This window comes from Haliaeetus leucocephalus, unplaced genomic scaffold, assembly GCF_000737465.1.
Source record: "Haliaeetus leucocephalus isolate CR32 unplaced genomic scaffold, Haliaeetus_leucocephalus-4.0 Scaffold932, whole genome shotgun sequence".
Lineage (NCBI taxonomy): Eukaryota > Metazoa > Chordata > Aves > Accipitriformes > Accipitridae > Haliaeetus > Haliaeetus leucocephalus.
Window position 1 is genome coordinate 9,774,687 of NW_010973368.1, and position 15,161 is coordinate 9,789,847.

Here is a 15,161-nt window from a genome sequence, read left to right on the forward strand (position 1 = left end):
CTGTTCCTCTAACCATCCAAAAAAGCTTAAGCTGGAAGCTAGTTTACTGCCTGTTGCAGATCTAGTCTGAGAGTACAGAAGAGGAAGAAATAATGAGGATTGTCACTGCAGTTCAAAAATATCATAATCATTGCAAAGGATCCCAGTTTGTTATAAAGCTATTTGCCTTAACTCTGGTAGGAACGGACATGCCTTCTGTTAGCACCAATTCACAGAGACACAAGACAGAGAGAGAAAAGAGACAGTGGATCAATACAGAAGTGAAATGCAGAAGACCTCTCCAATAATTAACCCTCCATTATTCTAGGTAATGAGGAAAAACAGGTTCCTCCTTTCCCCAAAGAAACCTCTGCAGAAGAAGGGAGAGAGATGGAGGGATTCTCACTCATCTGATCAAACCAAAATTGATAGCTAAATCCATTTTTAGTTGCCACATGAACTGGAAAAAATTTATTCAACAGTATTTCTCTCACCTTGATATGAGATGCATTGATGTAACCCGTGTTATTTTCTTTGGTTGGGACTAGCTCTACTCTGGTATCATCATAAGGAAGGACGTCCTGGAATCGGTTTCTTTCAGCATTTTCAGGAAGCCGAGCTATTGAGCACTCACCATCTATAAGTCTTTTTTTCTGAATGCGCTCATATTCAGTAAACACCATCCCCTGCTCTAACCGTTGTTCCAGAACTTTACACTGAAAGACAGAACACAGATAACCATACAAAGTCAGGTTCTAAGGCGAGTCTATTTTAAGAGAATTCATGAAAGATAAAATGTATGTATTTTCCTCTCCTACATACTTTTTCAATGCTTTTCCAGCTATTAATATTTTCACAAAAATACCAGAATAAATAAGAAGCAACCCTAACCAGCAGGAATTTTGTCCAAGTGAAAACTAAGAAGCCTGTTATACTTCATTAGGTCAAAAAGACTGTGGATACCACTGGTGAAAGAAAAATGACTTCATAGTTTCTATAAAGACAACACAGTGGGCAAATAAATATTTGGCCAAACCAGATAGCTATACTATACTACAAACCACCTCAAATACCTTTGAACAAGAAATACTCATTAATCATCCTGCTCAATACAGCATGTTAGATTACATAATTTGAAATGGTCTCCTTCAACCCTGTAATCAAAAGAAAAAATTATTTGGATGGAGAAAAACTCTAAAAATGTAAAAAACCCCACATGCCTCAGTCAATGAGCTAATAATTCACTACCAATATTCCACGTTTTCTTAGGCTGAAGATACTAAACGTTGCATACAACTGCAAAGCCTTCTTAAAACCTCTTGCTGCAGCTGAGGTATAAACCCAGTATTTTTTCTACTAGTCTAACTCAATCTGGTTTATTTAATAAGCTGCTCACCCCCCTCACCCTCCTGATTTATTCTTTCGAAACCAAGTTCTTTCTAAATCATAAGACACTTCTGGAATTTCAGCACCTCTTTGCCAACAATAATTAGAAGTATAATATGTAAGATTTCAGCCAGAAAATTTCATCTATGTCACATGTCCCCAGCCTCTCACAAGCAACTGCTCCACAGTATCAGATCAGAAAAGTGTCTTGTATCAAATAACCGTAATGCCAAATGTTGCAAGGCAAGGTGCAAAACCTCAATCATACACAATTTGCACACCAAAACAACTGTACAAACTCCTTTATTATGTTTAGGCTAAATTCCCTCATTTAAACTGATAACAACATGAAGCTAGCAGCAAAACAGGCATTGAATCAACTTTAAAGTAATCTTCTAAAATATCTGCACTCTGGACTTCCTTTCATGCCACACGCCTGCTTTGCATTGCCTCTTCTCAACTCTTTTAGGAATTACTCACATTTCACGGTATCTGTCCTGCCTCTACACGACTGCCTGAAGAGAAAGCGTAGTGACATGTCCTTTTCGTAACTTGACTTTATGGATTCTTCTTTTACCTCAACACTTTGGGCAAAACTAGCTGAATAACAGTATGTCTGAATTCAATAAAGGTCAATCCAGGAAGAGATGATGGCTATAAGTAAGAGGAAATAACCAACACAGGTACTAAATGTAGAACTGTATCTCAATTACACAATGTTAATTTTTGTCCCTTAGCATCTATAAGGGGTGTATATATAGTTCAAAAAGAACTTCAACTGTGTTGAAATGAACAGTCAAATCTCCCTCCTATCGATCTCACTCCAAGCCTTCAAACTCCAAGACTGAACTTCTACTGTGTAACTTGCAATTAATTTTCTTGGCTTATTCCTTAAAACTGCAGCTGATGAGAGCAGGACTGTTCCTTCAGGTTCTAATCCCTGCTTAGCGACTGTCAACAAATTGAGCTAAAGGGGGTCTGCAGCTGAGGATGCCTAACCATGCTCAGAACTGGATTCTAAAGAGACCACTGGTCACAGAATGTACAATAACCACTGCAGACCCTGGTGTATCTAGTTGCTCCCTGGTCGGATGTTTGATGAAATCCCTGTTTTACATAGCCCTTAACAGGCTGGATACTGACTGTATTTCACTTTCCTGTACCTATTTAATGATATATGAGGCAGGCTGAAGTGTATTTACTGACATTGTTTACCCTGACACAAGCAGATGGAGTCTTATATTTCTCAAAGAATGATCCTCAAATTCTAGAGCCTGATATTCTCTCAGTGATCCGAGATATTTTACTGAATTTAAAATTTCTGCAGATCACACAAGTTCCATCTGTATTTTCAGGGATCTTCCTGAGAAAAACAGATAAATACAACCTGTACAAGTTGTACCCTGGGAATGCAATTTAACTACAAAATTTATTGTTAAATTTGTACAAATTACTAATAATTACAACTAAATTCAATCTCACACTCAGAATTTTCATACTTTTTCAGTCTGGAAAACCCCCAAATTAAGAGAGAAAACAGAAAGACATGGCACAAAAATGTATCAGTGGACACTAGTTAGTTTGCTTCCTATATGGTCAAAGGGTAAACTACAATCTGAATCACTGTCATCTCAAATCTTGAAGAAAAATCTGAGTTACACCCAATACTTCTAGCAACAACTTATCAACCAGAAGTCTCATTCTTCATTTTTTTCCTATTCTGAGTGTTTGAGTTGCTTTGAATCTGAAGCATTTTAAAGTCAACACAAAGCACCATTCACATGCATTTCATTTTGAAAAATCACTAGTGTAAAAGAGAAATCAAGCATTAAAAAACTTCAACATACCCGTTCATCATTTGTTGCTCTTGTCGATTCTTCCTTTCCCTCATCTGGCAGAGGAATTCTAGTCAAAGCTAGTCCATTTAGGGCAGCTAACTTTAGAGGCCCTATTTTTTTTGCATCATTTTTATTCTTTTTCATACCCTACAAAAGAAAAGCTAAAACTTGTAAATATTCTTAAATATCTGATGAAGTTATAAAGCAGAAACCAGATGAGTTCAATTAAGCAAAGGATACTTCTTTGACCCCTTCTGCAAACAGCTCTGACCTTTTTTTTTTTTGATAAGCACTGCAGTGAGAGATTAGGGTCGTGGGACTACATTCCTCCAAGGACACAATACAAGTCTGTCTTCATTCCAGACAGGTTAATGAAACTGAATGAGAATGACAAATACTGTTCCCTACAAAGCTCACAACTGAGGGTGTGAGGTGACAACTCTGGATAATTAACATTCTTGGACAGAACTGGAAACAGTTTCCAACACCAAAAATACACAAAAATGATTCCTTACTAGACTATTCAGTTTGCAGGCACTTTTCTTCCCTAGAAGTGAGCATAACAACGAGCATACAAAACATGAACACAGAACTGCAGACAGATCTGAGCCCTGCACCAGACCAAGAATGATTGATTATTTGAGAAAAATACCAAAGGAGGATTTTTATGAAAGAATAAAATTCAAATCATTCTTTTAAAAAGTATAGGAGAAAACTTCATCTGCAGTTGCTAAGTTTGGTTGTTAACAAAAATACACTGAAAATGTAAGTGTATACGCTGCCTGAATGATAATCAATGCTTTCAAAAGCTAAATGGTAGTAAGGAATGGGAAGACAAAGCTAAGACGATGAGACCCCATTTAAAAGTGAAGAAATGAACACAAACACAATAGTAAGAGTTCATTGAAAAGCAAAACGTGCAAACATTGGTAGGGGCCCCCTTTGTTACCAGGACATTCATCTCAATATTGAATACAAAAAGGTAATATTCTCTATTACGCAATGGCACTCTTAAATGTTACTGAACTAGGAAGTATTTTACTGATCACTTCCAGTGAAAAAGTTTTAATATCAATTTAATTTCAAAGGTTGACTTGAACATTTACATAGCTATCAGAAGGAAAAGGCACAGTAGGATTTTGGTAGACATATCAATGTCTGGAAATGTATCTTTTGGAGAACAAAATATTAAGTGACTATCTAAATGTGAACACAAGGAGGAAGGTACCACCTTTTTTTCCTATATCCACATAACAAACAGGAGGAAGGAGATTCAGAAAAGCATACACAATTATAAAATTAATTGAAGGTGATGAAGGTTCATTTAATTGTGTTCAGCTCCATGTACAGCAAGACTGACTGTATTGGTTTTATGTGGCAAGGTTTTGGTAGCAGGCGGGGTTACAGGGGTGGCTCCTGTAAGAAGCTGCTGGCAGCTTCCCCTGTGTTCGAGAGAGAGCGAGCCCATACCAGCCGGCTCTAAGACGGACCCGCCGCCGGCCAAGGCTGAGCCAATCAGTGATAGTGGTAACGCCTCCATGATAACATTTTTAAGAAGGAAAAAAGTTGGGATAGTGAGAAAAACAGCCGCCAGAGAGAGGAGTGAGAACATGTAAGAGAAACAACCCTGCGGACACCAAGGTCAGTGCAGAAGGAGGGGGAGGAGATGCTCCAGGCGCCGGAGCGAAGATTCCCCTGCAGCCCGTGGTGAAGACCATGGTGAGGCAGGCTGTCCCCCTGCAGTCCAGGGAGGTCCACAGTGGGGCAGATATCCACCTGCAGCCCATGGAGGACCCCACGCTGGAGCAGGTGGGTTCCCGAAGGAGGCTGTGACCCCGTGGGAACCCCGCGCTGGAGCAGGTTCCTGGCAGGACCTGCGGATCTGTGGAGAGAGGAGCCCACGGAGCAGGTTTTCTGGCAGGACTTGTGACCCCGTGGGGGACCCACGCTGGAGCAGTCTGTGCCTGAAGGACTGCACACCGTGGAAGGGACCCATGCTGGAGCAGCTTGTGAAGAACTGCAGCCCGTGGGAATGGCCCACGTTGGAGAAAGTTCGTGGAGGACTGTCTCCCGTGGGTGGGACCCCACGCTGGAGCAGGGGAAGAGTGTGATGAGCCCTCGCCCTGAGGAGGTGAAGTGGCAGAAAATAACGTGTGATGACCGTAAACCCCATCCCTGCCCCCCTTGTGTCGCTGGGGGGTCTTGGTGGAGAAATCCGGGAATGAAGTTGTGCCCAGGAAGAAGGGAGGGGTGGAGGGAAGGTGTTCTGAGATTTCGTTTTATTTCTCATTTACCTTACTCTGGCTGATTTGTAATAAATTGAGCTAATTTTCCCTAAGCTGAGTCTGTTTTGCCTGTGACGGTAATTAGTGAATGATCTCTCCTGTCCTTATCTCGACCCGCAAGCTTTTTGTTATATTTTTCTCTCCCCTGTCCAGCTGAGGATGGGGGAGTGATAGAACAGCTTTGGTGGGCACCTGGCATGCAGCCAGGGTCAACCCATCACACTGACAGACAAAAGATTGCGAGAGCAGTAACCATTTAAATACATAGCTTTTGCATAGGTTAGCTTTTGCAGCATCAGCTGTAACAGTTACTATAGCAGTAGTATAGGGTAGTTCCACTGCAGTCCAATTTGTGCAGAAAACTATATGACACCAACTCACGCAGGCAAAGTTAACAACAATCAATTTTAAAAGGCAAAATAATAATAAAAATGGTCTTTCTCCATTAGCACCTGAAATATGCCAAAGACTACATAAAACTGAACAAAAGCTGAAAACAAAATGAGTGGTAAGGACTGCCAGTGAAATTGTACAGTCCCACGCACACCTTGATGTTTCTATGAGGTGGGAATTACAGGGAAGGTGAAACCTGCAGTTGTTCACTATTTATGGCTTCATAAGATTGGAGTAGGAGAAAGAGACATGGCAAGCAACAAATACCTTTAGTGGGATAAAAACAGCCTGAAGAAAAGGCAAAAGCGAAAGGATATGAAAAGGGGAAGGGATGGAGGAGAGAAGAGAATGCAAGTGAAAAATTTCTTGCCTAATGCGTCAGGTCCCCCTCATAGGTCAGAAGAAGAAAGCAAACAAATTAAAAAAAAACCAAACAATCAGCTACATCCAATTTTTCAGTGAGAGGAAGATTAGAAAGCTGGTAGTGGAATGGAAAGAGTTGCTTCTGTTCCAGATAAGGACAGGTAGGGCAGAATTTGGGATATAGAACTGACTTTAAATTAGCTCATTCTACAGTTGCTAGCCAGGTTAGGTATATCAGATGGAGGCTGCACAGCTGGATTTGTGTGGGAGGACTATACAAACAGAACTCAGACATGGCAAAGAAGGGATAAAAGATAGCTAAGCAAAGTTATCAGGGAAAAACAGAAAAATAAAGGTCAAGCTTAAGTTAGCTTTTAATTCACGTGTTTTAAAAGCATCTCAGGTTGATTAAAAAAAAACCCCAAACCTCGTACAAAAGCCTCACACAACTCCTGCTACAAAACAACCCCAAACAAGAATAATAGTATCCACTTACGCCTAGCGGGGGAAGGCCTTCCACAATATTCTTCTTTCCAGACAAAAGATCAGACACAGGTCTCTTCTTTACTGAATCTTTCCTTACTCTGTATCTCCCTGATGTTGTAAGATCAGATTCTGACATAGATGGCGTAAGCAGTCCTTCTCCTCTTCTCTGGACCTGGCTTTCTACTAGTAAATGAACAGGGGTCATATCTTTCATTCTCTTTTCTGTCTCTGTAATATGTAATTTAGGTTCAAGAATATGCAAAGGGCCAGCAGATGAAGCAACAGAGCTGTAAGGGTAGTTCAGTACTGAATCATGAGAATAACCACCCATAACGGATGAAAGTTGGGTTTGATCTTCAGGGAGAGGAGAAAGACTTGTAATAGCCTTGTTTTCTTCTTCAAATTCTTCTTCTTCCTCACTGCTGTGAATCAGCATAGTGGCATCTGAAAGGGTTTTCTTATGATCACAGTTCACACTTTCTTCTTGCTCACTTTCTTTTTGCTTTGTTCTCTCCATCAGAATGTTGGGCTGTGACCCTTCTGAGATAACTCTTGGAAGAGCCACATCTGCTGCAGAAGCTGACATGGTCCTCTCTTTAATTCTTATTCCTTCAAAGCTGGGAGTCAAGCCTGCTATTTCAATACTGTTCCTCTTCTGCAGCTGAGCATGGCGTGCCGATGTTAGAGGTTCACTGACCTCCTGAAGAGAATGTGCCACAGGCAGGCTATCCTCCTGAAATGTCTGGACAGAATGGTGCACTCGCCTTGTGATAAGATCTGGATTGCTGCTGCTAATGTAGATGTGTCGTGAAAGGTCTGGAGTACTATTTGCAGGTCTTGGGTACGGGTATGGGGGAGGTGGTCGATAGACTTGGGTCTTCATTATATTTGGTGCTGGATAGTCCTGAGCCTGGAGCTGCACATTTGTCAACTCAGGCACACTGACTGCCCCAACAACTGGGCGCTTTTCAGCGGGATAGGGATAGGGGGATTGGCTATGAAAACTGTAGTTCAGATTAAATGGATAATGGTTAGATTGTGGGGAAGCGAAGTGAGCGTGTTCTCGTATTTCAGGTTGACTGTAAACTAAGGCATCAGGCCTGCTGTAAGCATATGAATTGCTGATGTTAAGATTTCTCATTGAATGACTCTGCCTATCTGTGTGCACCATTCCCCTGTTGAGCTGTCTCATCACAGTTTCATAGTCTGGCGTGGGACGATAAGAAGGTGGTATTAGTGCACTATGTCTATGTGATGGGACATAATCAGTTCTGAGGACATCGCTTCCAGTAATGCTTGGGTTAGAGGACATGGGGGACGGCTGCAAGTAATGTTGTGGATTGTTCAAGGAGTTTGTGCTATGTGCACTATAGACACTACCATTGCGGATCCGACCACTGTAGTCATGAGGGGCTCTGTCCAAGCTAGTCTGAGAGTGACAGTAGTATCCATTCTGATTGCTCACAAAGAGGTTATCTGAAAGGAAAGTTTAAGAACAATCTTTATGTCCAAGACATCAAACAAAGATATCCTCTCTTAAGATGTACCTAACCAATGTCTGAGATTTTCAAAATCTCACTTATTCTTAGCTATGTATTGAAATGAGAAAGAAAAAAAACCAACCCCACAACCCGAACTTTGTTGTTGTTGATACCTAAGGTATTCGTACCAGAATAACCTATTATGTTCATTTAGATGATGCAAATTACTATCGGAAAACATTGTCTCTGTTTAAGAATGGCTTTCTTCTGTTTATGGTAGCTTTGCTAAGTTTCAGTCCAAGTTAAACAAAATCCATATCAATCTTAAACCACATTAACTGAAAGAAAGAAAGTCTACACCAAGGTTTGCACTAATCTAATGAGATCAGTTTAAACAGCAAGGAAAAAAAAAAAGTGCAAACAAAAAAAGGCACCAAAAACCTAAAAGCCCCCCCCAAACGCCCAAACAAAAAAACCCCTCAACCTCCCTCCCCCCCCCCCCCAGCTGTAAATAGATATAGTACCACAAGACCTTTAAAAACAAAAAATCAAATTACCTTTTCTTCAGAAATCTTGGAGACAGTTCAAACCACCACCATATATTGTCTGCACATTAACGTATAACCACTCTTATGGGTAAAGAAAATGATCTAACAGTTTATACATCCAATATATATTTAATAATTTAACCATTACTTCATTGGATGTACAATTTGCCAAGCTCCAGAAGAGAACAGTTCAGTCACTGCTTTCGATGCCTTTCATGATTTAACTCTCCAGGTTCACCAAAATAATTGCCATACTTATGTTAATGAATTTGCTAGTAATCAGAAATTCTTTTGTTTGTGAAAAAAATTGTTCAAAATAGGATGTGTGCAGTAGCAAGTATCCAGCAATAATTCCAACACTATATTAGAAAGAATTCAGTTACATTCTGAGTTTATATACCTGTACCTTCATGAATACTTGTGTAACTCTATTTAATAGAAAAGGTGCTTATTCCCTTACTAGTGAGTTGTCACAGTATTTTTTTTTACCCAGAAAACATGTAGGACTGGAAGGTCCCTATCAAAACTGAGTCAACTTCACAAAAGATTAGATTAAGCCCTTCAGGGAAGTAACTTTGTTAATTAAAGACACAATGTGTAACAATCAAAAAAAAAGGAAAGCAAGCAGCCATGACTCCACTGTAAACCGCTTAAATTAGGAGTGTACATTCCTTGAGAATTGTAATTAGGGTTTGCTCGGGGTTTTTTCCTTTCCTTTTTTCAATCAAATGTATACCAATTCCGTAACTTGCAGAACTCCTAAGCCTTTGAATTCTCCACCACTTTGTAGTCTAGCAAACTCTGAGAGAAACTGCTCTCTTCCTGCATCCTGGGTTTAATATTTTTTTTTTAATTGTCTGAATTGTCTCAGGGCTCAGTTACTCTTCACGGCTATTAAGATCAATATTGACAAGGATCTCACAATGCCATAAGGGACCACAGTCTATACTTGCTGTATATGCTATCATAACTAACTTTGCTCATATCCCATAAGAGCAGCTGAGGGAAGTGGTGGTGTTTAACCTGGAGAAGAGGAGGCTGAGGGGAGACCTTATCGCTCTCTACAACTACCTGAAAGGAGGTTGTAGCGAGCTGGGTGTTGGTCTCTTCTCCCAAGTAACAAGTGATAGGACGAGAGGAAATGGCCTCAAGCTGTGCCAGGGGAGGTTTAGATTGGATATTAGGAGAAATTTCTTTACTGAAACGGTTGTCAGGTGTTGGAACAGGCTGCCCAGGCGAAGTGGTGAAGTCACCATCCCTGGAGGTGTTCAGAAGACATGGTGCTTAAGGACATGGTTTAGTGGTAGACTTGGCAGTGCTAGGTTAACAGTGGGACTTGATGGTCTTAAAGGTCTTCTCCAACCTGAACAATTCTATGATTCTACTTCACATTAGCCTATATGCCTAGAGTAGCAGCAAGCACTTCAGTGAGCATTGTAGTACAAACCTATCCCATGTTGACCCTATGAATTTATTCAGGTGTAGCTAAAGTAGCTGTAAGTGCAAATTATAGCTTTTACCTTCTTAAATTGTTTAGTCTGGCCTTGGACTTAATGAACCTACCTTGGGAGGATGCATATGGTTCGGTATAATGACCATTGTAATGCAGCTGAGGTGGTGGAGGCATCATATAAGGCTGAGGCTTGGGCTGAGAAATCAAGCATCTTATTGTTAGTTAAAAATTTGTGATTTATTTTAAAAATAAGTCTTGAAGTTTTTTTTTAAATATAATGTAAAATATTATATATATAATGTATAATACATGCACACACACACACAAAGCCTTAGACTTAAACCATTTCTCTAAATCTACGATGTAAGTTTCGCCTGTGACGTCATACAAGAAGTAGTAAAAAAAAAAAAAAAAAAAAAAAAAGACCAAAAATAAACCAAAACCCCACACCACCAACCTAAGACTGTATCTTGCCATCTGACATCTAGGAGAGTCTCCTAGACAAGACTCCTAGAGACAGAGCAATCAAACTAAAAATAGAAGTGTTTAAAATATTTTTCATTGTCATTATTTTAATTCCATTATTCAGGTATTACATAGCAGCTTTTTCTACAAGTCAGAAACAGTTCCTCACATACTAGGCTCATCTTTTTCACTGCTCATTTTATTTCACTGAAGGAAACTAATGCCTGATTCAAAGTCAATTGAAATCCATAAAAATGCAAACACAAAACTACTTGCTCTCCTTACCATGGACATCCTGGATGAAGACCGCCTTCTCACAGGATTCACTGTAACAGGCTGGGTTTGTCTACAGAAGAAATTTTATGGTGAGACCATAACAACACCAAGACCTATTCCAAACCCTGGAAAGCGCTCCCAAGTTCAGTTAAAAATCACTCTGCATTTCTTGGAGCCAGGCTCTGTGTTAAATAGTCCTCCCCAACAGTCTCAAAAGGAAAGAGTTCTGTGCATAAACCACCACTGCAGACAGTATGAGCAGAATCACAAAACCAGGATCAAAATACCTCAGTTATTTCTTTGCCTCTTTTCTATGAAGCATAAAAAGGAGATGCCCCTGAAGCAGTGCAGCAGGGCAGAAAAAGCAGCGGAGTAACTGGGGACTACTTCCAAATTTGAACCCCATATAAAATCTCATACTGTAAGTTAGCTGTTCTACAAGACCAGACATAAAATTGTTTACAGAATGTAACGTTACAGATATTATAGGAAGTGGAAAGCACAACTATACTGCATGAGCATTTGTAAGTTCTAATATTCAAGCTAATGGTAATACATTTTCATAATTTGTTGGATTGCCTCCAGGGTGTACGGTTCAGAAACCTTAAGCTCCTTTTTCTCCACCTTACACTGCACCTGTACTCTGCATCTTGCAGCAAGACAGAAGTCAAAAGACAGCAGAATAATACAAATGCAGGAACTGCCAGATTTCATAAAGAAAGATGATTTTTCAGCTCACCCTTTGGGAAGTGAAGGACGAGAAAGGATTGGAAAGCGTGGAAGGGAAAGAATGAGGGAAGATTTCTGAGAGCCCTCCTCAGGTGGAGAGTCCAGGGAGTCTCTAAAGACAAGGTACGTACAGATAAAGAAAAAAAAAACCCTGAACTTAATACAGGCATGCATAAGACAGTTTTCAGCAGCAGGACCAGATGACAGGGAATCTTAGAGTAGAGATGATAAGAAAAGTTTTTTTAAGGACTTCACCTATTAGTAAAACCACGTTGTGGTGAAAGGGTTGAAATAAGTAATCCTAGAGACTGACATTCAATACAGAACTGTAGAACTGGAATTATTCAGATAGCAATGCGCAAGCCCCACAAATGCACTACCTCTACGACCGCTTCTTATCCCTCTCAGGAGGCAGCCAGGTTTACAAGCTCGGAGGTATGAGGTCTACTCTATTCCAAATCCATCTTACTCTTCTAAAATAAATTAGGATTAAACACACTAGCAAGTCATCTGTGGTACAAAATATTCCATTATCTTTCCACTGGCCTCAGCAAATTTTGGACCAACCCCTCCATAGTTATCTTCTTGTGTACAAAGAAGAGGAATGGAACATTTGGGAATCGTGCTTCTTTATGGCAGACTATTCACTGGGTCTAATTCTCTATTCTTTGACTAAAGTAACTTAACTGAAGGAAAGCTGTACCAGTGAAGTAGCTCAAATTCCAGCCCTTGATTTACAAGCTGGAGACCAGCCCATTTAAATTTAATTTGATGAATTGTATTAAATTTACTTTGCACTGGTGCTACTTGAGCTATACAGATTCCATGGATATCCAAAGGACCACATACCTCTCAGCTGTCAATCCAGCACATTTCAAGAGTGCTTCACATACACTTCCCGCCCTTTTAAAGGCCTCTAGAGTGTCCTTTCAAAGCAGTTCACCCAAACCCAGGCCAAAATCCCAGTGATTCCAGTAACTCACAAACATTCTAGCAATAGTAGCCCCCAAAGCAACTGAAGTCTGTCATAGCACTGAGATCCAGCAGCAGCGGCCAAACACTACTACTTTTGGTAAGATTTCAGTGTTTAATATTATCCTCTGTTATAAAGCAGAACATGCTTGAGAAACTGCTGCTAAGTATTTTCTCAAAAAAAATTAAGAAAAAAAACCCAAGTCATTAATTACTACCATTTAAAAAGGACAGTAAAGACATTACAGAGGTTATAAAAGATATCACTTCCCAATGCAAGCTTCAAGGGCACCAAGAGTTCTGCTAATGTGTTCTACTTACAGGCTGCATTTATTTAGTCTGTAAAATTTGTGTCTAGCCACACACATCCTCCACACATATTTTGCTGTTTCCATATCTTCCTGCCAAAAAACAAAAATAAAATTTGCATATTAGGCCAAATATGCATACCCTTCACTTGCTTTCAGACAAGCCACTGTAATTTTTGAGATTAAATTAGCATTGACCCATTTTATTTTAATATAACTTCATTACTGTCACCAGGTTTTCCCTAAAACTGTAGGCCTGAACATGCAACTCTAACCTAACAATTTCATTATTTATGAAAGTTGAAAGTAGAAGCCTTTTGTTGAAGACACTCTTATCAGCTATAACACTAACACAATTTACAGTATATATATATCATGCCATAAGACTGCCAACAGCTGCCTTCTTGACAAAGGCAACTAGTAAATGCTACATAAAATTAATTCTGCCATGGCCCATTCCAGCAAAGCTCTAAGACCATGCTTATCTTTAAATGCCACTGATTTAAAAGTCGAAACAATATGCTAGAAATTTTACTGGAATGGATGGAAATGTTTATGACTACCTGAACCAAACTTGTCAACGTACTGAACATAAAAGGTCAGATATTTAACATCCTCCCGTAGAAAGCTAGCCAGAGACAGTATTATTACTTTTGACTTATTCATACAGTTCAAAGTTGCTAAATATATAAAAAGTAGGTTTTATCCTTTGAGTTAAATTAGCAGTCTTAAGTTGTGTTTTTATTTACTGATGCCTTAGTGCAAAAAAAATAAAAGTAAAAATCTACTCACAGTTTGGAATTGGATTGTCTCTTCTTTGTTTGCCAGCTCTAATGCGAAAAACGATTTGTTGTGGGACATGTTGGCAATATCATGCCACCTGCACACAAAAGGGATAGAACATGACTGGCAAGCTCTGATTTTCAAACCACAGAAAATGCAGCTGTAGAACAGAACCACCACCAAGAATATGGATAAAGAACTGAGAACAAATAAGAAGTTCATCAATCTGTCTGAACAAGTTGCAGCCCATCACTTCCATATCCATTAAACGACTGCTGAAAGGAAAATATGTGACTAACTCTTTTGATGATGAGCAACATACCACCAGCAACATAACAAACAGTAATAAGTTTATTACTTGTCTTCCATTTGAAATTCTTTCAAGTGTTCTTCTTTAAAAAAAAAAATTAAAAAAAATCAAATTTAGACAAATTTAGTTCTCAGTAAATTATAATGTCCTGACTGCTTGAAAGCAAACCATACATTCTAGAGGGAAAAAAAAAAAAAATCTATACTAAACAAAGCCATTAAGGAATTATTATACATATTTTCTAGCACTCTCTTGCATATTGACAGATGAGAAAAAGTTAGACTGCAAGAAATATAATACCATGTATTTATACAACTTCTTGTTAAATATAAATGTAGTTTGCTCCATTTGTATTACATTACTGTAAATGAAGTCTATATCATTGATTTAATAAAAGATATTCTGCAGTGCACAAACACAGGGGAAAAGCATGATCTACATACAAGACTCTCTCTAAAGGTATTTATATGACTTCCATTTGCATTATACAGATGTGGCTGATAGCATTTTCTATAGCTACTCACCATCATATGCACGAGGTAGAGAAACATTAATGTCCCCATTTTGATGTAGAACAAGGACCCCTCAAATTTAAGGCCTTGGTTCATAGGCATTTATGGACGCAGTTACAGAATTACTTGCAACAATCTGAAGCATAACACAGCCTTTGTAAACTGTACTAGTGGGCCATTTGTCTACACTTTTTTGCCACCCAAATACCACATCTCTATCCCCAGTAGAACTGCCCATAGTCATACAACAAATAAGCAACAGAGCAGAAAACTGGACCCTGAAATTGGAATAGGAGTACTTTCTGATGCTCTCCAATGTGCAACTTTTTTCTTATGTTTATACAGACACTGCTTTCACAATTATTTGGGAAATTATATGAAATGCACGGACAAAGCTTTATTCCTCTCCCCTGTGTGCTTGGAAAGTCAGACAGCAGAACCGTTGTTGCTTCGTTCTGCAAGAAAGCAGACTAGGGCACTTCTACAACTCTACACAATTAAAAAGAACTTGGCATCAGCTCTCCTATCAGCAGCAGAGATAGAGATTTTTGTGAAGCACAGTTAACAATACCGAATTTATAAATTCAGTAAAAA

The 15,161-nt window shown here is 39.3% G+C and overlaps 1 protein-coding gene across 1 annotated transcript in view; it reads right to left on the bottom strand.

Moving 5' to 3' along the window:
- Positions 1-15,161, bottom strand: part of PTPN21 (protein tyrosine phosphatase, non-receptor type 21) — a 38,926-nt gene that overhangs the window by 3,251 nt on the left and 20,514 nt on the right. Inside the window, exons 8-14 of the mRNA XM_010583800.1 lie at positions 13,755-13,842; positions 12,976-13,055; positions 10,963-11,023; positions 10,323-10,407; positions 6,741-8,206; positions 3,213-3,350; positions 474-695 (exon numbers count right to left, since the gene is read on the bottom strand). Coding sequence (XP_010582102.1) covers positions 474-695; positions 3,213-3,350; positions 6,741-8,206; positions 10,323-10,407; positions 10,963-11,023; positions 12,976-13,055; positions 13,755-13,842 — 2,140 coding nt within the window. The remainder of the gene's footprint in view (positions 1-473; positions 696-3,212; positions 3,351-6,740; positions 8,207-10,322; positions 10,408-10,962; positions 11,024-12,975; positions 13,056-13,754; positions 13,843-15,161) is intronic.